Below are 26377 nucleotides of genomic sequence, written 5' to 3'. Positions count from 1 at the left end.
AAGGCACACGTGTGTGTGTAAAGGGGGAAAGGGGAGAAGGGACCCATCCTCTGTCAATTTGCTGAGGCAGATGGGCCCTGCTGCGAGAGCTACCACCTCCTGGGAAAAAAGCCAGTAGTTTGCCTCCTCTCTCCACGGTTACATATTAAGCCTGCAACTGTTTACGTTCAATCTCAGATACATTCTGTTCACCAGCTTCAGAGTTCCAAGGGCAGGTGCCCTCCGTTAATCATCCCAGCTCACTCCAGAGGCACTTCCAGCAGTGATGGGTGTTCCAGGCAGTCAGCCAGACAGTCATTTGGGTTTTTCTTTCTTTTCCCTGCACCATTCTGGTCCTTAAAGACTTGTTTAGAAAGTTTGGTTTTCGTTTAAAGTAGTTTCTTCAAATAAGGGGTTAAGAGTCAGGACAAACCCAGGACTTCAGTTTGGACAATGAAAGAGACTGAAACAGAAACAAACTCCTGGTGGTGGTGAAGCTGGGAGGTGGTGAGGGGGGAGGGGAGAAATGAATGATAGACTTAGGACACTTTCGGGGAAATATGTTTTCCTTAAAAAGGCATTGAAGGTTATCTTCCAGACAAGAAAATCAATCTCACATTCATTTTGAAAAAACTATTTACTTTTTTCCAAATATTATTCCAAATATATGTTTTACAGGCCACTATGGGTCAGAAACATTCTATAGAAGGAAGCATTTTGATAGGCTTTGTAAATAATTTTAATAGAAGAAAAAGCTCCTATTTATCTAGATGTGGCTATGCTCCATAGGAAGATTTCAGCATCCAAAGTGCAAAGACAAAATGACTGTGGCTTTTCTTGCCACTCAAAATATTGACAATCTTCCCTTACAGCCTACTCTTGTTAGTTGGATGTTAAACAGACGGTACACTGACTTTTCGAAGGAGAGCTCCAATGGACAAGGGGGTGGGGGGGTGTTAAGCATCAGAATGAATTCAACTTAAGAATAAACTGGCTTTCACCTCAACCAAACCCAATGTCCCATCGGAGGCCCATTAGAAATAAATATAAATTGTAGCATAACTTTTACAAGGTTGTGCCACTTAACACTATTAAACCTAATCAAACCAAATTAAAGCCAAGCACACTCCCATTACTAGTTCAGTACTCCCCATATCCCAGTTCTATGAAGGCTCCATTGTTACAGCTCACCTCCTAACAGGGGAAGGGGAATTTCCAAGTTCTCAAAGGAGCCATCCTAAATTCTCTGCCCAAACCTTTCTTTACGCTGCTCCCCCATTTCCCACCCCAAGACAAGTCATTCTTACCAAAGAGGCAGAGGCTTCTACCACTAGTCTCATGGAAATTACACCAGAGAAATGTCATTACATGAGGGAGTTTGGCTTTAAGCCAAAGGGATGTACCTCCCAGTCTGCAAAAGAATCACAATCAATTTCATACCCCTGTAAAGATCTCCCATCTAAGAGCTCCCAAAGACAGCACAAGGTGTTGATATTACATTACTTGAGGAGAAGGAGATATATATAGTTTTCATAAAACCCCCATGCACAATTAAACTTGATTAAAAGCCTGGAGAATGCTAAAAGTAGTAATGAGGCTGCAGAGTAGAGTACAGGTGCGCTCTTCCTCACAGTCAATAAATGCTGTCAAGTAACAGGAGACACGACTTCACTTGAGCATTGGAGAAGCAAAAAAGTTGCCTTGTCGTCCTAGGTTGGTGGCAGACTTGCTTTTGCTTCCAAATCTAAAGAAAAAGAAAATGAACTGGAAAAGTACTCTATAAAAAATGATAAACAAACAACTATAACATTACTTGACAATCAACTAAAGTAGGAAACCCTCCGCGGCTACTCTGTAAGCCGCTCTCTATCACCTGAGATGAGGGAGGGGAAATACTAAAGACCTTCAGACCCTTTCAAAAAGGGTATTCTTACAGCTTTTAATGTTGAGCTGCTAGCTAAGATCTAATTCAATTTTTCTTTCAATAAGCTTCAGCATGATGGGGAAAATGTCCAAGGAAGTGACCATTTCCTATTTCCTGAGCCAACCAATTCTACATACCTGGGAGTGTTCTTGGTGAGGGTGGAACGGACTCTCTGCGACAGGGAGCTGGATGAAGGAGTCTTGAGGAGCTGATGCTCAGGAGTGGTCACAGGCCCCAGTAAACTCACTTCAATCAAAGGTAAGACATATTTTTAAAGGAGGCAGGGCGGGGAAGAAAGCATTCTCGTAAGGCAACTAGTATTAAGCTACAAATCCTGTGAGACACTTAAGAGCTAAGTCCGGAGACCTGGCAAAGTCCCGGGGGTCATTTTTGTCATTATTTTATAGCACACCAGTATATTTTTTTGAACTATGCAAGCGATGCTCAATGACTAGCTAACATTCATTTTCTGACTTAAGCCATTCTCAAACTCCAAACTTCACAAATCTAGCATCTATTTGAGTTTTCCTGTACTAGAAAAAACAATATACTTCCTTAAAAAGCAACTTGTAATAATAAAAGAACAGGTCTCCAATGCCAGTGAAGTTGGAATGAAACCAGTCTCATATACTTTTGGTGGCAATACAAATTGGCAAAAGCCTTTAAGAAATCAAGTTGGTAAAGCATACCAAGAAACAGAAATGTTTAAAACCTTTATTTCAATTCAGTAATTCCCACTCCAAGGAATTTACCATTAGGAAAAATAAAAAGGCATATACATATGTTGATGGCATCAGTATATGTAATTATGAAAAACTGAAAAATAAAATCAGTACCAAATATAGCATATTTAAGTAAATTAGTTTACAACCATAAAAATGATAAATAAGATCATACAGTAACAGAGAAAGTTCTCACAAAATGCTAAATGAAATAAGAACTAATTATATCTAAATTATTATATCTATATTTATTTAAAATATCCATATGGGTAAAGAAAGGAGAACATGGAAAAGTGAAAAAAAGTTAGGATGGTAGAACTGTATAGCTTTTTCTTTAATGTTAGAATTCTTAAAAATATTTTAATTTTACTAAAGAATATGTATTTCAAATGGCTCTAGCAAAGGGAAGGAGAGGGCACCCAGCCAAAAACCAGAGAGGGAGTCAGGCCCTTTAAGAAGCACGACTTAGGCCTTACCTTTAACATCTGGGGTCTGTGGTGTTGAGAAGGCATTTGAGTTTTCAATGACATGCATGGGGTCAATGTTTTCTTGTTCTACCATCATGAACTGACTCCAGTATTCCAGGGGTAGTGAAAGTAGGCGCTCTACCACCTAAAAGCCACCCAACATGTTAGCAAACTATCAACGCTCAGGCCTTACCTCTCATCAATCTGTCCTGTTTTGTTGTATGAGTTCATGCAACGTAACATGCCTGCTTACCTTGGGCTGACGCTTGGTGTCCTGTAACATTGTCACTGGATCTGGATTAGGTACAGCATGCGCAACTATTGTAGGGCCAAAAACTTTAGCCAGATTGGCAACATCCATTTTAGTGTTTGGGCTCTGAGCCACTCTATGTAAAAGAGCATTAAGTTAGAAGACTTGTTCTTCTGCTTAAAAGTAGACCAAAATATAAGATCTACAGAAAATAATTCACTCTTTACGTTCTTCCCTAACATCCAACCGCCATTCTCTTCCATGTAGAAAACCCCCAGACTCACAGAGACAGATCTCTGCTCTACTCACCTCTGCAAGTGAATCATGAGGAAAGCTAATGTGTCTCTGTTGGCCTGGGGCAGCTCACCAACAGCCTGGTACACAGCTGCTATGCTGTTGTCCTCATCTGTGATTTCTGTAAATGAAAAGAAAGCACCAAGAGGCCTAGAATTCTTTCCCTTGACAAGAGGTTTTCAAGCTATCGACCACAAAGTCTCATCTATACAGTAAGCTTCTAAAACTTCTGGTTAGGTTCATGACTGCATCAGTCTCTAGTTTCATTAACAAGTAGGATACTGGCCAACAGCTCAATATTAGAAATCAGAACTTTAAAAAGAAAACAGCTCTTGCAGTTAGGGAGAGCAGCTGGAAACTCATGTTTCCAGGAAGGCAGACATGTAACTGCAGTTTACAAGTATTAAGAAGGTACTCGTTCACAAAACATGTTAAGAGCCTACCAGGTGCCAGGCACTGTTCAAAGTGCACAGCATCAAGCAGAACTAAACAAAAGCCCTTGCCCCATGCTCCTGGAAGAGTCACTCAGAAAGCAAATACCTATCAGGCACTGATACATGTAATAATAAGGCAGGCAAGAAACTAGAAAGTAATGGGAGCTGTTCTTTCTGACCAGCTGGTCAGGTGTTTCTGTGGACAAGCTATCTAACAAGCAACCTGAAAGAAACAAAGGAGCAAATCCTGCAACTATCACTTCAGGTTGAGACAACAAGTATGATGGCCTCTAATCGAGTTGGGAGTAAGCTCGGTTATGGTCTAGGAATTGCAAGAATTTCAGTGTAACTGGAAAAGAAAGAAGGCAGGCGTGTTGATGGAAATATATTGGAGACATAACCAGGGCCTGTTAAGGACTGGATTTTATTCTGAGACTTATGAGAGGCTTCTGGGAGATCCCAAAGAAAGGAGGGATATCATCCAATGTAAGTCCTGAAAGGACCCCTGGAGCTACTGCGTGAAGGTTACACTGTAGAGGGCACGAGTAGAAACGGGAGAACCAGGGGGTCTCACAGCACTCCGGGGCAAGAGAGGTCAAGCCAGCAATAGGAATTGACGCAAATTTAAGATGTATTTACAAGGCTTCTGCTGATGAGATGTGCCAATGGATTAAACGTAGGATGTGAGGTAAAGAAATCAAGGAAGGATCCAAGTTTAAAAGGACAACCTAAAACCTGACCAAAAAAGCAACAGAAAGTACAACAAAAAAAACCTGTTAGGGACCCTATACAGTTCAGACAGGAAGAGCACAGGGAATATGGAATAGTTATTCATCCATCAAAGTATCTGAGGCATCTACTGTGCTTCAGGCACTGTACCAGGCAAGGGACAAAACAGGAAACAGAAGAGTCAAAAACTCCTGCCCCCATGGGACTCACATTTAAGTATTAAGATCTGCCCCACCTGCTGCATCCATAAAGGTCTTGTTTAGCCGGAAGGTCAGAAGGGGTTCTTTGAGGTTTCGAAGGAAGTCTTTCAGGAGGCTACAGATAGCATGGATGTCATCCACTTTGCTGAGGAGGGGTACAGTTTTCACTCTGAGGAACTTCTCTTTCAGCTCTTTTACTGTCCGGTCACAGCCTGAGATCCGATACAGGCCTGTCTGTTATCAAGATGACACTTTCAGTTAAAAACCTCTTAATTACTGACGCAAATAACAAACTCACACTCTCCAAGGGTAGACTCTTACCTCAGTCAGCCCTCTTTGCTCAATCTCATTGACACAGTGGACAACAATTGACGGGATCATTGGAGAAGTCTGGGACACATAATCTGCCAGCATTCCCTGAAAAAGGTGAGTTTAAAGTTATTATCTATACCACTTAGACTAGTAGATGAAGACCAACGGGAAGAGCCATCCCCAGACTAATACTGAGGCTGGGACATAATGCCTACTTTAAAATTCTCTTCCCAAAGCATAAATAAGACTAGAGCCACTCAATTATTTTTCCTACCTCTACACCAGGACTGATTTATGGTCACATATACCACACTCTCGCATGAACAAGTAATAAGATCACTAGCTACAACTCCACCTCTGCTCCTCTTACAGTCAAGGGCATCAGAAAGAAAGCAATAATGAGATTACAGGTACGGAGTGTAATATAAACTAATTTATTACTCTAAAAAAATCTGTTCTACCCTGTAATTACTCTTAGTAAGAAAAATTATATAATACAACTCAGTTGACTATGACACACACCAATCTGTGGGAGAGAACTCCGTGGCTCTATATTACAGAAAAATCTGTAAAAAAACTACATGCATGGATAAAAACTCTTAAGATTAAAGAAGGACTTTCCTAGTAGTATGGTGGATAAGAATCCACCTCCAATGCAGGGGACATGGGTTCAATCCCTGGTCTGGGAAGATTCCACATGCCGCAGAGCAACTAAACCCATGCACCACAACTACTGAGACTTATGGGCCTCAAGTCTGTGCTTCACAACAAAAGAAGCCGTGTACCACAACAAAGAGTAGGCCCACTCACTGCCAACTAGAAGAAGCCCTCAAGTAGCAAGAAAACCCAGCACAACCAGAAAAAATATAAAGATTAAATGGGAATCATGCATTAAAAAAAAGAGATTACAGAAAAGTAATATTTGATTTGCTGGAGGCTGAGTAGTAGCTCAATCATTGTTTTGATTCTTGCTAATGTTGCTTCCAATAATAATTTCTTAATGAATTGTATCAAATTTTAGAAATGAATCTAATCTTAATAGCCTAGTATGGAATATCTCTAACATAAGAGAAAGAATATTCAAAGATGAAATTATATCATGGCTGGGATTTACTGCAAAGTAATTCACTGAACAGTGTCAGCAGGAGGAGATGGGGGTATTAACAAATCAAGACTGGACATGAGTCAGAGATCATGAAAGTTGAATGATAAGAACCAGAGTTAGTTATACTCATCTCTCTACTTTTGTATATGTTTGAAATTTTACAAAATTAGATGGGATGGGGATGGGAAGGAAGAGAAGAAAAGGAAGTGAAAGGAGGGAAAGGAGAAGGAAAAAGGAGGAAAATAACGAAAGGAAGGGAAAGAGGAAGGGGAAGGGAGGGGAAGAAAAGGAAGAAGAATTTTATTTAGAAAGGCTACTAATCAGACAGACAAACCCAAACAGGATTCTTCAAGTTAACATTTTATAATTTCTATTCACTATTTGAGGGAGGAAATGTACATGGCATCATTAACTTTTGAAAAAAATGACCATAAGCTTTTGAAGGGCTTCTCTGGTGGCTCAGAGGTAAAGAATCCATCTACGATGCAGGAGACGCAGGGTCTGTCACTAGGTTGGCAAGATCGCCTGGAGGAGGGCATGGCAACCCACTCCAGTATTCTTCCCTGGAGAATCCCCACAGACAAAGGAGCCTGGCAGACCACGGTCCATGGGGTCACAAGGGGTTGGACAGACTGAAGCGACTGAACACAGAAGGTTTTAAAAGCTAACAAAGTCATAACACAGTGAGAACTCCCATAGGTCATACATACTTCTCCAATCTTGACAGGTGTCCCTATCAGGGTAGGAATACAGGGAAGCGGACAGCGGTCCCGACATTCTGTATGAGAGACCACACGACAGTCTCGACACTTCAGAGACAGCTTGCCAAATTTTATTCGCTTTCCACATGGTACACAAGATTCGGGTTTAATAACCTGAGGATGAAACAGGGAATGGTATGAATTAGAACATTTATCATCAATCAACATTTATTAAGCACTCAGCATGTGCCCAACAGCTTTCTCATCCCTTTACACACATTTTTGTGTAGTTCTCACAATAATCCTATAGGTTTTTTTTTTTAGAGAAGGAAACAAGCAAGAAGAGGCTAAGTAATTTGCATAAGGGCATTGAGTTGGAAGGGATCATCATACATTAGTGGAAAGAACTCGTTGGCAAGGAGTCAGAAAATCTCTGTGTTAAACTTTGCTACTTACTGTCCTGTGGCTCAAACAAGTCAGTTAATGCCTCTGTGCCCCTGTCAGCTTGCTTGGATTTTTACCAGAAATCAAATGGGACAAAGTTAAGATGTGCCGTATTCAAGCATGAACTGTAAATATACATCACAATAAAGCAAAAACTGCTTCTGAAAAGTTGCTTTCTTTTAATATCACTCACAGAATGGAAAGATACACACCCTCTATAACCCTGGAGAGTGGGATGAGAAGGAGGAAGGAAATTTGATGTTTAATTTTACAACACTAAATATTTAAAGTTGTGATTAGCAAATATTACGCCCACCATTAAAAAATTAGATGTGTCCCAAAGCAGCAGCAACCCCAGTTTTACCGTCTTAGAGACGAAGTCATGCAGGCGCATCCCCCCATTGCTTTGTGGAGTGCTGGAGCCGTCTGTTTCGGTTTTTGGCTCCGGCTGCCTGCTGCTCAATGTGGAGTCACTGTTCCAAGGCTGTAAAGTACCTAGAAAACAGACAACTCCAAGCTTTGTGTCTTAGCTATTTCGTTCCTTCTGAATTTTTTTTGCCGCACCTTGCAGCTTGTGAGATCTCAGTTCCTCAACCAGGGACTGATCCCAGGGTCCTTGGCAGTGACAATGTGAAGTCCTAACCACTGGACCGCCAGGTAATTCTCCCTTCTGAATTTTAACTCCAATTCTGATATAACTGGTAGGGACTTTCCTGGCGGCCCAGTGATTAAGAATCTGCCTTCCAGTGCTGAAGAACATGGACAGGAAACATGTCTTCCATGTTGGGAAACATCCCACAAGCTGCAGGGGAACTAAACAGCCTGTGAGCCACAAACCAAAGAAACCTACACACCACAATAAAGATCCTGAGTGCCGCAACAAAGATGCGACACAGCCAAATATACAATATAACTAGTAGATAGATAATCAGGAATCTATAACAACACCCAGAAGTGAACTATGCAAAACAGTTTCCAGAGAGACAAGTTACACACCAGGGGTGTAGGTCAGGCTAGCAAGCCAAAGCAGGGCATGACAGAAACACAGCTCTGTCCCTCAGTGAGCAACAGTAACCTACCCAAAACAGCCAGCCCCTGCCTCGTGAGGCTTCTAAGAAACCAGCTCTCCCTGGATTTTACCAGTTGTTTTTACACAGGCAATTCAGCCACAAACCCAGCGGACCTGTTTTCCTTCGGCTCCGAGTCCAATACGGCACAGTTTCGATAGTGGACACAGCCTCAATGGGCCCGCCATCATTGGGAACAGTCACTGTAGTTTTTGCTACTATGGATTCATTTCCCTGAAACAAAGGCAGTAATGAGGGAAGGATAAATCTAATTTCCCTTCTACTATAGGTGGTTTGGAGTAGTTAAAAAATTCCTGAGTCTTAGTAAGGACTTAAGCCCTCAGCCCTAAATACTCTTAAAGTTGAAATCTAATATTTTCATATAAAAATACAGGTCACAGAGGTATACAAACAAGTAACTGAGAACAAACATGAAGCTGAAGTTGTTTACTATTCTATTCATATGGATAATAAGGATCCTAGTACAGAAAAAAACTTTCACCAAACATCTCTTTCAAAATAACACTACAATGTTGACTTGGGATTTTTTAATGCTTGGGGCCACTGCACTTTGCTATGTTCAAGACCACAATTCTCTCAGCATAGTTATTCTTACCTGGTCTGCGGTGGCGCCAATGGAACGCGTTTTCTTTACAGGTCCAGGGGGACCGTCAACAAACTGTCGGCTATTCGAGCGCTAGAAATGGGGCAAAAATCAAGAACTTTAGTGCCAGATAGGAGATCTGAAGCACAAAAAATAAAATTATTCCATTAGACAACTTGGATGCAAGTCCTAGGTACCAGGGCTGCAGGAAATAACAAACAATGTGCACTCACTCACAGCCTATTTCCACAAAAAAGCCCTCAGTGCCCTAGAAGAACAAGCAAGCTTTGGAAAAATTTAGATGGCAACACCAGAAAAAGTAGAGTGTAATCCTATCTAAGGACATGAAGTCCTAGAAACATATTAAGGACCCTATCTCTGTATATCCCATTATACACACATTTCATCTGAAACTATATCAGAGCACAAAAATTCTGCATAAAAATTCATATGACATCTCAAAACAAACTTAAATAGATCCTTTTCCTCTCCATGAATGAACTGAAATCAGCTCAGAATAGTGAAACAGGCAGGACAGGATTCTGTCCTGAGTCTACTATCTCAGGGAACATCAATACTGCCCCCGCCCCCAACATAGATTCACTTGTAATATGTGTTTAACACCAGCTAGAGCAACATGTCAGGAATGCAGCACAATGGCAACATTTCCGGAGGAAACTCTTTTATTGCTACTAAGTAAAAACAGACACACACACACAAACCCAAAAGTAAACAAAACCATACATACCCTCTTTTCTCTCTTCTTCAGTTTAAAAGTCTTTACCAAAGAAGAATCCCAATCCTGTTGACAAGTATACTGTATTAATTTCCTTCTTTGGTTAGGCCTCCCCTAAACCCTATGCAAATACATTTACAGACAGTTTTAAAAACCTCCTGAGTCAGAATATCTAACTCACAATTCTCAAATGTTATAGCCATAGTGCTGTGTAAGTGAACATGCCTTCTTTCCAAAATTGAAGCTATTATAACAGAATCAGGAATCAATACCACAGAGGCGAGAAAAGGTTACCGTCGTGATTATCTTCAGCACCTGGTCCTTTGTTCCTGATTATTTTTGTAATTAGTTTCAGAACTCAGAGAATGGTGGGCACCGTACTAATGGTTTAGATGTGATCCTTGCTCATAAGGGACTGCTACCATCTAATTCGATGTTCTGTACAATGCAGCCATTTTAAAAGTTATAGTTTAGGATTCACATCTCAACCATACCTCCTCCTTGGGCCCTAAACAGTCATTCGTCTTTCACTGTGGTCTAGTTTCACTTCACTAACTTTAACCATCTGCATTCATCTTTAGTAGCTACCTATGACCTCCTGACCCTGATAATCCCTGAAAACACAAAACCCCTAAACAGTTGTATATACTATAGCTTAGCTAAATAAATTTAACCTTTCCAATTTATGGTCAAGTAATTTAGCTACTGGTTGTTTGATTAAGCTTCAGTTACAACAGATATTACACCATAGGTTTAGCTCTAAAATCAGATAGAAATATATCCTAGTTTTATTACAAATCCCAAACTGTGCCATTCCTTATTCCAAAAAGGTGATACCTAATATTAATATCTACAAAAGAGCAATTACTGCCCTAGTCAAACTCTGAATTTGGACAGAAAACTCCTAGCCTATGTAACAAGTAGTTGTCATTTGTTTTGCTTTCATCAAATGACCAACTACCCATAACCTCCTGATTTATTGTTTTGTTTGCTAGCTTTTCACCAGTCAAATAGGAAAGCTACACAAACCAACAAGCTGCCAGTCTCTGGAACAAAGACTGAATATCAGGGTATGACCTTTTATGCAGAAACACCACCATACATTACAAGAAGGGTGCTTGTAACAGCGGGGTAACAAAGAGCTCAGACAGGTGGACCACTGCTCACAGAGGCATTACCGAGTGCCTGGGAACTTTCATCAGCCTTTGGGCTGAAGTTCCAAGGCACTGGTTTCCTTCCAATTGTGAAGTATGACTAAGTTACCCTAAGAACCAATTTAATTTAGAAATAAGGCACACGTCTACTCTCACCAAGAGCAGCAAATAAAACCTGCCTGGATAGAGTCTTGATAATTTTTTTTTTCCTAGCTGGGGTTTTAAAAAGTCAAGATGTAATAATCAATTAGTACAGGCAGCTCACAGATTCGTTAAACCTCATGCCAAATCCTAAATTCTATATTCTCACTTCCAAAGGCTAAATATATAAGCCAATCTCTTACAGTCTTGTGTGTATTTATATTTTTAAAAGCTAGTTGGTATCTATAACATATCAACTAATAAAATAGTAATAAGGGAATTGCAGAAGAGAGGACAGAAGAGAGATTCCTGAGGGATCAGGGTTAAGAAAAATAGATAATTCTCAGAAATCAAGTGTTCATTACCAGGGATTCATCGGTCTTGTCAAAGCTGATATCCGATAAAATGGAACCAGATTCATCAATGGTTGACAGTCTAGACGAGTGAAATAGCAGTTAGAAACAAGACTGTGGAAAATAAAATCCACCAACACCAGAAGAAGTCACACTGGTCAGGTAACATCAGCAATTTCACAGCAGCATCTTCCCTGTGGAGATAACTACAAGCTCAAACCCTAGCTGTGGTGGACTGCTTTTTATGGTTTTCAAGGGGGACTATGTGTATGTGTGTTGGTGTGTGTGTGTGCACACACGAGCACACATGCAGCACAGTTGCTATTTCAGCAAAGGTCTCATAACAGCAGTTGAAAGCTACACTCAGGGGTATAGGTGCTATTTCCTGCTGAGTCTATACTACAGGCTGCTAAAAAGTCACAAGGCAGAAGAGTGAAGTTCAGTTTGATGCCAACTGTGGTTGTTTTCTACAAGAGAGAATTACCCAGCATTAGCGTTTTAAGAAATTAAGCCTGTACATCTTCTTAGTTATAAAGATTCCCCATAAAACAACCAGACAACAAAATAAATAGCTCAAAGAGTGCTGACCTTTCCCTATGTATTGTATTGGGGGTGTTAATTCAAAGCTTGGTTGAGACTATTTTAAATAACAATGCAGTAGAACCAAAATTATTGTCTGGTCTTGGCCCACAGAGGGTCTTTCTAAACCAGAACTACGAGAGCTCTCTAGAGAGTTAACACGGAAGTATTGCTGAACCGCCACTTCCACCTTTAGGTTTCTTAGCAATGTGCAGGATTATTGATGTTGGTGCAATTGTGCACCAACATCAAATTTTACCCTTAATGAAAAAACCTGAGATAAAAAAATAAAACGGGAAGCCCCTGCACCTTTATTTCCCACACACGCTTCCTCCAAAGTCTTTTTCTGTTTTATTTAGCACACATTCCAAAAGCAGTACATTTAAGAGTTTAGATAATAAGAACTTCTGAGAGCTGTGTTCCCTGTGATCGGATAACAGATGCAGTTTCCCCACCTTTTGTTCCCAGCATTGCCGCTGGATGGTTGGCCTCTGTTGAGAAAAGCCAGAGCTGATTTTTGCTCCTCACTTAGTTGAATGCTGCCAGATGTGTCACACATGAGCATCTCTCGAATCAGCTGAATCTGTCTTTCCTACAGACCAAAGCAGAGTAAAACATCCTAACTAACCAGGGGAGAAAGCTTCACCTTAAATTTATGGGACAGGCAGACCAGAAGACATTAAAATACAGCATTATGCAAATGAGCCTTCAGGAAGGCTGCTACACCAATAGCATATTAATTCACATCAAGCCCAGATTGCGTCTCTGATTTCTGACTGGTAAATGAACTCTATCTAGAATAGTGAGGTTTCTGCTACAAGACTTTTGGATCAAACCGCTAATTCAAGAGAAGAGAAGACTGCAAAATCAGAGTCCCAAAATAGATTTCACAGAGCAAAAACACTTTAGTGTCATCTTATCAGGACAATTATTGGCTTCTACAGATCAAAGCAGCCACCCACCTTTCTAAATAGTGGAGCGAAATGCATTAAAATGGATACAAAGCTGTGATGCAGTGGAACCAGACGATTTGAGCTTACTGAGGCGTCTAACAGTACACCGAGATGGATTAGTCCCTCCTAGTAAGGGCTTCCTTTGTACCATGACCCACTCTGGTACATCAAAATGACAGTGCTCTATGTCCCAGTGTTCATATTGGTTGAACACAGCTAACCGTTTATCCTAAATTAAGAGTCGTAATGAAGACTTAAGAATTGTCCTGCCTATATCAATGACAAAGTACTAGCTATTACTATCTTACATGAGGATGTTCTAGGTAGCACTTATAATCAACAATAAGAAATAGATCAAATATGCAAGGATTTCCCTGCCTTTCCCCCTAACTCCTTCAATTCTCATTTGAAATCTGTATATTAAGTAAATGTTTAAGATCTAAAGGAGAAAAAAGTTAAAAATTTAAATTTCAACCTATAAGAATAGTATTTCTGGTTGCAATTTCAGCTCCAATCATGGACAAACTGCTTCTAACTCTTTAATGAAGAAGAAACTGGGCACCCCCACCGTCACAGTGCTAGCATAAAAACAATACACACCAGCTTTTCACAGTCAGCCTCAGCTCGCTGTCTCCGTTTGATCTCTACATCCACCTGATTGCGTGCATGTTTCAGCTTAACATCCAGAGCACTACGCTCAGTCTCTGCTTTCATCAAAAGATCCTTGTATTTGCCCAGCTCGTGGTCTGTTCTCTGCCACTTTTTACGAAAATCTTCAAAGTCCTTTGCCAACTGGATAAATTCTAAGAAAAGGGGGAAACTTTAATAATTCAAGCACCAAACAGAGTATAAATGCTGTAATAAATGAGTTCACCAGTTAGATTTACTCCAAGTGCATAATTAAGGGACCAGTTGAATTATGGGCAAATCCAGCTGAAAATAACCAGGAGCAGATCCTGGATATATGTTCATCACTCTGGTCAAGAGTTTTGTGGGGAGCAACTCCTATTCCAATAGGCCACTTACTTTTGGCTTAGCCAGTGGCATCTGCTATGGAGTAAGTAACTCATTAGTCACCTGGCTCCAGATGTAACACTAACAGTGAAAGCCCCTGAACAGAAGGCAATCAAAGGAGGAAACCTTCGGGGCAGCTGTCATGCACCAGGACAGTTAGGCCATAAAATAAAAACAGCCTCCTTCAGAGTCACACGTTGCTGCACCAAAGAGGCGTTAAACAGCAAATTCAAATGTAACTGCTGTAATATGCTCCAGTAGATGTCGATTAATATTACAGATGTCTAGGCCTGCAATCGCATTCAGCTGTATAATTATACAAATACTGATTTGAAAGTAAAGAGCCAATTTGCTTTTGCTGTTTAACACAGCCCTGAAGGGTATGTAAACATTCCAGTTGCAAAGACACAGGAAGAGAAGATCATACTAGCTTTGGATGACTCACTGATAAGAGGAATGTGGACTCTTTTCAAATGTCTGCAAAGGAAGCATCACTTCCAAGACAGCACCTCAAAGCATGACAACCCTGGTGGCATCCATTCTTATCACCTGCAAAAGACTACTGCAAAGACAATTCTACAATGCCTTACTATTCTAGTTAACCTCAATGTATCTCTAAGCCATCACTCCACCAGCATCGTGGAGGAACTTTCCAAGGTGTACATCTGCTGCTGGTCAAATTAACCCAGTTTAAGGTGGAAACTAGGCCAAATTCACACAAAGCTAGCAAATTCTCTGGTAATAAGGGAGCCTTTCCTATTCAAATTTAACATAAGAGCACAGAAATAATATAGTGCTTTTTTAAAGCAATTTTAACTATTTGACCAAATTTCAAACTTACAAATTAGGATAACAATTCAATCTAGAGAAACTGATTCTGACACACAAGGAAACAAGTTTTTAGTAAACAACAGATTCTAGCAAAATAGGATAGTATGACCTAGTTATCTCAGATAATACAAATATCAAGGATCTCAAAAAGTAGAATATATTATCACAATTCAAATAGTTGTAAATGATATACCGGTTCAGTTAACAGTTTAGAACACATTACTAAGGGGTTCTTTTCCTCCTTAACTGAAAACGAAAACAATATATCCTTTTGCAACTTTAAGTATTTCAAAATTATAGATTCACAAAGAAAAAATTTAAAAACAAGAGCTGGTTCTTAGTCACATTTTACTCTCACAATTCAACAAGCAAAGAACTTACTGTTTGCATATTTTTCAATGTATGTAATACTTCCCTTTTTCAAAAATAAAGAACAGGAAACACACTTTCCATGGTCTAAAAACTTTCTAGTTCTACACTGTGGTCAATGTTTCTAAATACAGTGTTGCCTACACACTCAACTATTTTCTGAATTGAAAAACAATATAAGAATGAAAAGATTTTCACTTGACCTAATTTGCTGGTTAGCTTGTTGTTTAGGATACTCTTTGAACAGTCTTATTTGGGGTTTAATTCCCATTCACTGTTAAATGGCATATGTTACAGATCTAACTGAATTGGACAACAGAACTGAAACCAAATAAAGTATCAGTTCATTTAAAGGAAGGCATTCCTATTTTAATACAAATGATTAAATACTTATTTATATTAGACCAAAACCAGAGCATCTGCATACATGACTAGGATACATAAGATACATGACTATACAAAAAAAAGAGAAAGGAATGAAGTTACAATGATGAAAAGCAAGAGTAAGGAGTCAGGGGACACTTAGGCATGGGAAGAATTCCTAGGCTCTAAGAAGATGACAGACTAGTGGTTGCAGAAAAGGAGACTGTAGAGTCTAGAAGACATTAAGTCATTTAAGTTCCTCAAAAGCCAACATTCCAAGTTAGGGATTCGAAGAGGGTATAAAATGTACCTCTACTTTGTAACAGAAATTAAGGAAAGATAGAAAGTTACTTATAAAATAAAGTTTCCTATAAGAATAAATATCTTGTATTTTTATGGCATATTTTTTCCATAGGTATTTTCACAACCTAGTATCTCATTTACCTCCAAATCCTTGTGGCAAAATTCCTAACTCACAGACAGAAATAACAGTTAAAAGCCAGCACTAGTTACTGAGATTCCAAACCTCAAATTCCTCCCTCTGCCCCCACATGCCATCAGCTGCCTCCTCCTAGTGATCTTATTATCACAGTCTCTTCCACCCATTTCCATGTTCACAATCATCACTCCAGTTAGGGCTCCCCACTGCCTCTTTCCTGAGCTAGGGCAACCACCTAATCAGCCTCCCAGCCTCTACCTCTAATGCAGCCGCCACCTCTGGCAGGGTAACCTTCCAAAAGCATGGCTCTGATTAAGTCATTCCCCACTTACTCTTATTCACCTCACATCCCACACCCTCTTGCCTCCACTCGTCTCCCTTAACATTCAATGACCTCTTTTATCTCTGTCTGTTGGGATCCTACCGTATATCCAATTGAAGGCTCAAGTCAAACCCTAGTTTTTTCCATGAAGTCATTTCATCATCCCTTTCCCTCTACATGTGCTAGAAGCTGTGATAGGTTCTCACTGAATATATGCTGAGTGAACCTGAATTTTAAGATCTCTTCCCCACTCCAAAACAATCTGTCTTCTGAGATGATGTGACCTCAAAGAAAAGCCTAATTAGTATGCCATCATGGTTACTGAGTTGGTACCAGATAACAGGGTCATGCAACAGTTATTAGAGAAAATAGAATATTGTTTTGAAAGGGCTGTAAGTAAATGAAAGCTATTAAAAGCATGAATCAAATTAAAGAAAGTATTGAATGGCACAAGCAACACACTACAGTAAGTACTATGAAGATTTTTAAGACTTAGTTCTTGCATTACTTTTATGAGACTGACTTAGCAGCAACACCCACTGAATTAGGTATTCATGAAAATCTGAAATAGGAGAGGATGGTAACACAAAGAAAAGCTGGTAAAGAATAACTCCCTTAGATCACTTAAGTCAGAGCTATCAGCTCCACCTTTCTCTGTCACTAATCTACTTCTCAGAAGACTATTCTATCACCACCTCCTTTGCCTCCGTAGCTCTCCACCCAACCTCAAACCTTTATTACTAAGCATCAAATATACGAAGTAGGTGAAAGCAGATGGATTGTCCTTCCTTCAAAAAGATATTATGTCATTTTTCTCCTTTCCAATTGAAAATGTTTTATAGAACACAGGGAAAACCCCCGATAAAAAATGTACACGACTACTCCTCTAATGAAAAAAAGCAACATTCTTAGAAATTCAGTCGATTTTGCCCAGTTTGTTATACAAAAATGAAACTGGAAACTAGTGCCAACTATTTAGTGAAAAGAGAACCTTAATAATGAAAAAATCTGGGTAAAACCCATTTAAAAATAACTACAGAGAAAAAAAAAGTGAACATTTAGAATCCATGTCCATGAAGCTCTGACCACAAATAAGTGACCACTGTTTTTTTTTTTCGGTAACTCAAAATGAAAAACAATTTTAGGGTTGGAACACACTTCGGCTATGTAGAAAGCCCATATCTGAAATCTTGTTTTTTCTCTTCTCACAGGCCAGCTCAGAATGACTTACGGAGTTCATTTCCTTCACTGAGAATCTCCACGCGGCGTACAAGCTGCTCAAACAGATTCCGCATATTCAGCATCATAGTATCCATCTTTCTGCCAAGAAATTAAATATAAATTAGGGGTCCTGCCATCTCCCCCAGACAAAAGATTCAGTAGCAATCCAGCACAGTGATCAGTGACTAACATCTGGACTCATCTATGTGTAAGCTACCACTATGAGAATCTCAAGTTAACAACTGATGTTTTGTGTAATCCTTTTTATAAAAACAAAGTTAGAATGTTTAAGACTCATTTGAAAATTACAAAAGCATTTCAGTCCCCTGAATGTAACACCCCCTTCTTCCTGCCTACTTCTTTTCCTCCACTCTGCAATCACTTTGAAGCTGAGAAGAAAGCAATTAGGGACAAGTATGTCAGTTGACTACTAGGTGATCAACTACTTAGTTGAGCCTAATGATTAATATAACATTTTTGCCACTTTAATCCTGTTGTACTTTGAAGACTTTCAATGTAACTTAAAAGGTTTATTTTAAATTTCATTTTTAGCTAGTACCCATGTTGCAACTGCCTTTTAAAACGCAGGACATGGTCAGCACATTTCCTACCACTGGCACAGATGACGTCACACGAGTGATTAAGTGGGGAAATCGCCAGCTCAGCAGCACAAGAATTATTTCTGAAATGCAGGGCTCTCTGCTGGACTGCGTGCAGGGACTATGTCTAATAAATTTATACTAAGTATAGGCAAAGGATTATGTTGTACCACATTCTGGCATCAAGGAGACAATACACCACCTTCACAGCTAGAAGGGCAAAGGAAAAATCATCTGCTACTGTGTTCTGTAATAGTGAATTTCAAGCTTCATATTCCCCCCCCAAAGACTTGCTGATATTACATTAAAAATGGTGTCCTTACAGGCATTTCTATTCCAAGTAGACTTTAACTGGGAACACTTTGAGGAAATAAGATCTTCATTTAACAGTTGAGAAAGACATCAGTGTGATGTTATGAAAATTATCAAGGAAATGAAATTAAAAAATCAAATTTCATTTGAAAACTGAACATCCTCCGAAACACCATTAAAGGATTCTTCTTATGTTCTCCTAATCATCCCTTGAACGTTCTAGTCCAGGTCCTCTTTCATGCATCTAAATAAAATTTTAAGAACTCTTTTATGAAGGATCAGTGACTTTATAGTGTTTGTAACATTGTACTATAAGCTATGAGAGCAAGAAAGGGGAGGGAAAACCAAAGAAAAAAGGAATATATAAACATTAAGATATTTTCTATTAAATGCTACAGAATTACTCATTTGTACTTGTATGATGATTGCTCTAATAGCAAAAAAGCTTTCAATTCAAAGCTTGGATGCAATATATACCTGAATCAGGGCCGGAAACCAAGATTTTCAAATGGCAATGTATCTGTTCCAAGCTACATAATAATCACAGCAAGCTGCTAAGCAACCAGACCGACAAATTTATTACAAAGCTCTTTCTCTAAACTGAAAACAAAACTAAAAGACTAGTATTAAAACTGGTAGGAAAAGATGTGGAAGTCACAGAGATGCCCATGGGTTCTAACAATATGACCAAAAAAGGCAAATACATCTCTGTGCTACAGGACAGAAAACAGGGTCAGGGCATTCAGTAGCCTATTCAAATGATGAATTCCTTTGGCTCCCAATAAAAATGAAAGTCGGTGGTCAGTTTTAATATGGGATACTATTCGTGTCTATCACCTCTTCCCTCATCTGTATAATCTGAGATTGTACAACAGTGAGCTCAGTACACAGAAAAACTTCTACTTCACTAGGAATGCAGAGAAGGTTCAATCCTGGGTTGGGAAGATTCCCCTGGAGGAGGAAATAGCAATCCACACCAGTATTCTAGCTTGGGAAATCCCATGGACAGAGGAGCCTGGTGGGCTACAGTCCATGGGGTCGCAAAGAGTCAGACACGGCTGAGCACACAAGCAGAAAAGGAGAATCTGACAGTGCAACTAGAGTACTGAAAACTGGTTATTTAAAAAAAAAATTCAGAGGATTTTTACAACTTAAATGACAACAATCTGATTCTCTGTCCCCTTTAAGAGAAATTCTTTATTTTCTCAAGTTCCTCTATTCTTGTTTCCTATTTTCTTTGTGTACACCACTCCCTAGAGTGAGCACCGTGTGGAGGTACTTTCTTGAAAACACAACTTGATTCCTGAAAAGACTAAAGACACAGAGTACCTACTTGGGGACATCTCACCATAGTAACTGTGATCTCACACAACTACCTCAATCTGCATTGTTCTCCTAACACGATGCCTAGCACCTAGGAGACAGCTGTCAAACTACCCCATCTGAGTCATTACATCACTACAGACAACCCCCTATTTCTTTCTCTGGCCCTCAGCTCTCCCCCCCCACCCCCACCCCAATCCTATAGCTCTCAATTCTGGATGACCTGGATGCTGAGCTTGTTATTTTGAGAACATCCTTCCCTCACATATATTATCAACCACTCTACCCAGTGACCTACCCTAGTCCTCCTCCTGACACTAAACTTTGATTTTCTTATTTTTATCACTCCCCTACTCAGTTTCAAACCCCAGAGTCATCTTAAGTTACTCCCTTTCCTACAAATACAGTCACCAAACTTTGTGGATTCTTCTCTCATGCATGTTACAGCCAGCCCCTCAACACTTGCAGGTCATTTACATTCACCTCAACTGACCTCTCTGGTTCCAATCTTTCCTTAACTGCTTTGCTCACGTGGCATATTCACCTTGTACTCTATTTTAACTTCACCATGTTTCTATCCTATGTCCCAGCTAGACTCTAAATTTGAAAGGAGAAACCTTACATTTGGCACTACTATATTGCAAAGACTCAGCATTTAAAAAAAAAACAAAAACACACACTTGATAAATTGAAGTCAGAGAACAAACTCATGAATGAATACAGACACGTCCCCCACCATGATTTGATTGTCAAAAGTATTTCCATTCTACCTGAACATGTTTAGTATGTCAAAAGCATTTCCATTCTACCTGAACATGTTTAGTATATATAAAAACAAAGAGAACAGTTAAATAAAGGTGACAGAAGCCCTAGGATAAACTTTTAGTTCTTTTATTTACCTGCTGTATAACCGTGGATAAGTCGCTTAAAATTCTGAAACACATCTATAAATGGGAACAAAAATACTTGCCCTATTTGTCTCACAGAATACTACAAATTAATGGAGATAAAATTTTATACTGTATAAAGCAAACCTCACAGTAAGACTATAGGGTATTAGAGTGGGTATAAATATTTTGGTTTTGTTTTTGTCTGATTGTTATTATTTACATGCTAGAACAGTGATTAGCAAACCACAGCTGGACTTCAGATCAAAAAGGGAGCAGACAGTAAAATTTGACATGGTCTAGGCTCTTAAACAAGCCCTTCTTCATGAGCCTTATAGCATCTGAGTTAGCTTTTCCTCTAACACAGAATTACTCTGGGCAATCCAAAACAGCACCAGAAAATATAATCCTTTTCACTTTATATGCTGGGGAACTATGTATTTCTATTAATGTTCTATAGAAGTGACTCTCAGGAATTATTTATAGATGACAAAAATATCTTTCTGTATCAGTACTAACCCTGATATCTTGAAAAGCTAAAATTTACTCATTCTATTCAATATCAACCGAAAATGGTCTTAATTGTCCTGCTGGGTCACATTTTCACCCTCATGAACACTTGTTTATTTCTCCCCCTTTATTATTTAGCTCATAGCCAGGAGATACACTAATGTGAAAGGAAACACAAACAAAGTCATATTGTAGTACATTGCTGAGCAGCTGTAAAACAGCTGTCACTTTTCCACTACAGAGGCGGCTGTCTTCTGGGAAAGCTGAAAGGATCCTTGTGTGTAGCAAGGAAATCAGTTTGTGGAGCACTTTAAACAAAAAGGTGCTAGAGAATCTCAGTTGTTATTGATGAGAAGCCCCAGAGGTGGAGAAGTCACTATGTTACAGATTCCCAATCTGTGAGTATCCCTAAGGGAGCAATTTGGCATCACCAGGAAAGAGTCTCAGCTTGATGTGATTGCTTTGAGTCCCCAATTTAATTTCAATCACCCAGCCAAGAGAACAGACATCATCCTTCAGAATAACAGACTATTACAGATCTTACTGCAGAGTATCCTGGGAAAAGTCTCTATCCTCTTCTTCCTCCCCCTACAAACAACATTATTAAGAGACCTATACATCAGGTTTTAGATGTATCAAGGGTGTTAAATATTGTAAGACAAAGCAATGAGTTTTTCAGGAAAGAGTTTTGATGAAAAACATTCTCACAAACATTACTAAATCTGGAGATTCCCAAGAAATTAATACCAGTTCTCTGCTGCCAAGGAAAAACATCCCCTAAAACTGTCTCAATACTACAAAATGCTTTCATATAAAAGCATTTCAGAACAATTCTTTTTCCCAAATGTCCAGCTTCTGCTTTACCATATCAAAGCCTCTATTCAACTGGCAGGCAGAAGGAATATCTTGAAACCAAATGTTCTCATGAGCAAGTCAACTGCAGAAAGAGTAAACAGAACATCTTCAGTCCAACATGAATGAAGATTAAAATACGGAATAAGAGGGAATTCCCTGGCAGTCCAGCAGTTAAGGCTCTGCACTTTCACTGCAGAGGGCCCAGCTATCCTGGTGGGGGAACTAAGATCCCACAAGCCCATGCAGCATGGCCAAAAAAAAAAAAAAAAGCAGAATGAGACAAATTACTATTTTTCAGAAAATCATTACCAGCTCATTATACTAAGTTCTCCTTTTATTTTTTTCTTCTGTGAATTCTTTCCATTCCAAAGTGTTCCATTCTTCAAGGTCTAATATAAGTCTTACCAACTTATGGAAAGCATTCCGTAATCATTTTAGTATAAAACAACCTCTTTATTATCTAAAACACTCAACTGGCAGGTATAAAACACTGCTTCATACTGTTAATTTTCTCTGTTCAGAAAAAAAGTAACATTTTTTTAATGGTGAAACTAAAACCTCACCACCCTGAACTATATGCACCTCCCTAAGTAATCTTTGCCCATTATGCATTCATATTTCATAGAACTGCAATCATAAATTTATATATTGTGTCTTACTTTTTTCTATCATGTTTCCATTAAGTTGCAAGAAGTTGAACATTTATTTAACTGTTCTCTTCCTTGAACATTTAGGTAACTCTGTTTTTCTATTACCTCTACTTAGACTCTTTCACATGGTCACTCCCTCACTTTCTTCAGGTATTGATTCAAATGTCATTGCCTCATACGGATGGCCCATAAGCACATGAAAAGATGTTCATCATCACTAATTATTAGAGAAATGCATATCAAAATCACAATAAGGTACCACCTCATACAAGTCAGAATGGCCATCATTAAAAAGTCTGCAAACGCTAGAGAGGGTATGGAGAAAAGGGAACTTTCCTATGCTGTTGGCAGGATTATAAATTGGAGCAGCCATTATGGAAAAAACAGTATGGAAGGTCCTGAAAAATTAAAAACAGACTTGCCATGTGATTTGGTAATCCCACTCCTGGGCATATATCCAGAAAAAAACTATGGCTTGAAAAATATATGCACCCCAATGTTCACAGCAGCACTATTTACAATAGCTAAGACATGGAAACAACCTAAATGTCCATTAACAGATGAATGGATAAAGAAGGGGTGTGTGTGTGTATTATATATGTGTGTATATTATATGTATTATATGTAATATATATATTATACACACACACACATATATATACACACACAGAATACTACTCAGCCCTGAATGAAATAATGCCATTTGCAGCAACATGGATGGTCCTAGAGATTAGCATACTAAGTAAATCAGAAAGACAAAGACAAATACCACAGGACATTGCTTATATGTAGAATCTAAAATATAGCACAAATGAACTTATTTATGAAACAGAAACGGAAAACCAACTTATGGCAACCAAAAACGAAAGGGGGCGGGATAAATTAGGAGTTGGGATTAACAGATACAAACTACTATACATAAAATAGACAAACAAGAAGGTCCTACTGTATAGCAGGACCTGTAATAATCCATAATGGAGAAAATACATAATGGAGAAAAATATGAAAAAGAACATGAATCACTTTGCTGTAAACCAGAAACTAATATGACACTGTCAATCAACTATACTTCAATTAAAAAAAACACTGTCCCATTGTTAACCACTCTTTCAAATTGCATGCTTCCCCCCAAACTCCTGCTTTACTTTGCTCAAAAGCATTTATCTACATCTAACATATTTACATATTAACTTACTTATCTGGTTTATTGTGTGTCTCCCCAATAGTTTAACTTTCAAGAAGGCAGAGATTTTTGTTCACTGATGAGCTCCTGGTGCCTAGAACAATGCCTGACATTTGGCAAATGATAACAAAATATTCAATGAACGAATAAGATGAACATCATTGTGGACAGTGTTTTTCTTCAAGTGGCCATGTTCCTTAAAAATGCATTTCCAAGGATTGGAGTACCAAGTCGGACGGTAAAAAAATCTCTTATGACTCTTGATAAATGGTGCCAAAATATTTTCTAAAAGGGCTGGACTAACGTACAGTATTCTCAACAGTGTAAAGGCCTACTAGATTTGTGCTATCTTTCTATTAGCACAAATAAGTTGCAAACTCCTTTAAAGCCAAGCGAGACTGTCTTGTACTTAATTTTGCACTCAATACCTGTTGCATGATTAACCTATAGGAAAGGCGACTTCTCTAAACACTTTGAATAACTCGAAAGCTCACCCACCACATTAGAGTACGATGACGTTTCTTAAAAAAAAAAAAAAAAGCTTATCTTCCCACCCACCCCACAATCCTATACACTCCCTCCTATAGACTCTGCTGAGAGATGAACAGGGATGTATGTGAAAGGGTAAAGTAAGGCCTTGCTGTTTCTAAGGCTGAGTTTTTAATGAGAAAGGCAAATGTCATCATTTCCCGAGACTCTCACAGCCCACTAGAAAGAGGGGCTCCACTCCAAGCCGCCTCGGCCTCTACAACACCAGGGCTTTTCCCTTTGAAAAAGTTTTGTTCTTCCGAAAAGAACCCTGGAAAAAGTCTTGCTACCCCACCTACTTTCTGTCTTTAAGTGAGAACCATTTCTTTGGGGTAGTTTCTGCCCTGCTGAAGTCACCATCTCAAAATGACGCCCCCGGCTTTCCACAAAACATGGCGCCACGAAAAGAAACCCCCCACTCCCTAAATAACCGCCGGCTCAGGCAGCCCGCGCCCCCGGCCGGAGGAGGGCCGCGGAGGAGCTATAGGTGCCGGCCTCCCCCTACCCCGACCCCGTCGGGGGGGCCACAGCTCACCAGCGGGGACTCCTCCCTCCCCCAACAAACCCAGCGCCAGAAGGACCCCAACACCCACCTTGTCGGGTCCGCCTGGCCCCACCCGGGCGGCCTTCTACTTCCCTCCGCGTCTCACCCAACGGCGGACCAGCACCGCGCCGCCAGCCCAGGTTTGAAATCCTGCCCCAACCAATCACAGAGAAATTTATTCCTCCCGCGGTGTTTCCCCCCCCACTACGCTCTGACGCACACGCCAGGGCAACGGAGAAGGGCGGGGACAAGAATAGGCATGCGCATTCTGATAGAGCGACGCTAAAGGCTGCCATCTTGACTAAGGTCAACAGTTTCGGGGGGTTTTCTTTCTCCCTTTCCCCCACTCCCTCCGGAGGGCTTTTTTGAAGGCATTCAAGATACCATGTTGACTAAGGACAAATGATACTTTTTGAGGGCAAATTATTCTGGGCCTGTTTTCCCCAGACCCGGAAATAGGACTTTTGGAAATTCTTAACTGATCAGTGGATCATCTCTCCATTGAATAGGAAGAATTCTGGAAGATTTACTGAGCTTTCAGTTCAGTTCAGTCCCTCAGTCGACTCTTTGTCACCCCCATGGACTGCAGTTCGCCAGGCCTCCCTGTCCATCACTAACTCCCGGAGTTTACTCAGACTCATGTCCATGGGGTCGGTGATGCCATCCAACCATCTCATCCTCTGTCATCCCCTTCTCCCACCTTCAATCTTTCCCAGCATCAGGGTCTTTTCAAATGAGTCAGTTCGCATAAGGTGGCCAAAGTATTGGTGTTTCAGCTTCAGCATCAGTCGTTCCAATGAATATTAAGGACTGATTCCCTTTAGGATGGACTGGTTGGATCTCCTTGCAGTCCAAGGGATTCTCAAAGAGTCTTCTCCAATACCACAATTCAAAAGCATCCATTCTTCAGCGCTCAGCTTTCTTTATAGTTTCTCACATCCATTCATGACTACTGGAAAAAACATAGCTTTGACTAGGCAGACCTTTGTTAGCAAAGTAATGTCTCTGCTTTTTAATATGCTGTCTAGGTTGATCATAATTTTTCTTCCAAGGAGTAAGCGTCTTGTAATTTCATGGCTGCAATCACCATCTGCAGTGATTTTGGAACCCCCCAAAATAAAGTCTGTCACTGTTTCCATTGCCTCCCCATCTATTTGCCATGAAGTGATGGGCCCAGATGCCATGATCTTAGTTTTCTGAATGTTGAGTTTTAAGCCAACTTTTTGCACTCTCCTATTTCCCATTCATCAAGAGGCTCTTTGGTTCTTCTTCGCTTTCT

At 39.8% G+C, this 26377-nt stretch overlaps 1 protein-coding gene across 4 annotated transcripts; it reads right to left on the bottom strand.

The window, feature by feature from the left end:
- Positions 1-597: 597 nt before the first annotated feature.
- Positions 598-25287, bottom strand: RACGAP1 (Rac GTPase activating protein 1). Of its 4 annotated transcripts, none has more exons than XM_020908186.2 (17): positions 25148-25287; positions 17718-17806; positions 13749-13951; positions 12651-12787; positions 11629-11698; positions 9981-10034; positions 9245-9325; positions 8745-8862; positions 7926-8056; positions 7127-7291; positions 5321-5416; positions 5035-5233; positions 3652-3757; positions 3346-3478; positions 3102-3237; positions 2041-2149; positions 598-1723 (listed from the first exon to the last, which is right to left on the bottom strand). In XM_020908186.2, the coding sequence occupies exons 2-17, from the start codon at positions 17800-17802 to the stop codon at positions 1648-1650; spliced, it is 1899 nt and encodes a 632-aa protein (XP_020763845.1). In that variant the 5' UTR covers positions 17803-17806; positions 25148-25287; the 3' UTR covers positions 598-1647. The 4 variants fall into 4 exon arrangements, with proteins under 4 accessions (XP_020763845.1, XP_020763851.1, XP_020763846.1 ...); XM_020908192.2 differs by having other exon boundaries at positions 17718-17802; XM_020908187.2 differs by lacking the exon at positions 25148-25287 and adding an exon at positions 24039-24512.
- Positions 25288-26377: the final 1090 nt, after the last annotated feature.

The sequence above is a fragment of the Odocoileus virginianus genome, chromosome 24 (assembly GCF_023699985.2).
Source record: "Odocoileus virginianus isolate 20LAN1187 ecotype Illinois chromosome 24, Ovbor_1.2, whole genome shotgun sequence".
Taxonomy (NCBI): Eukaryota; Metazoa; Chordata; class Mammalia; order Artiodactyla; family Cervidae; genus Odocoileus; species Odocoileus virginianus.
The sequence above is the reverse complement of the archived record's forward strand: the minus strand, read 5'-3'. Positions and strand labels throughout refer to the sequence as shown.

Coding starts and splice junctions, on each gene's coding strand:
- RACGAP1 (XM_020908186.2), bottom strand. CDS start 17,802: ATGGATACTATGATGCTGAATATGCGGAATCTGTTTGAGCAGCTTGTA. Junction 11,699..12,650: donor GGCAATGCTGGGAACAAAAG/GTGGGGAAACTG, acceptor TCACTCGTCTAG/ACTGTCAACCATTGATGAAT. Junction 10,035..11,628: donor ACAAGACCGATGAATCCCTG/GTAATGAACACT, acceptor ACTTGTCAACAG/GATTGGGATTCTTCTTTGGT.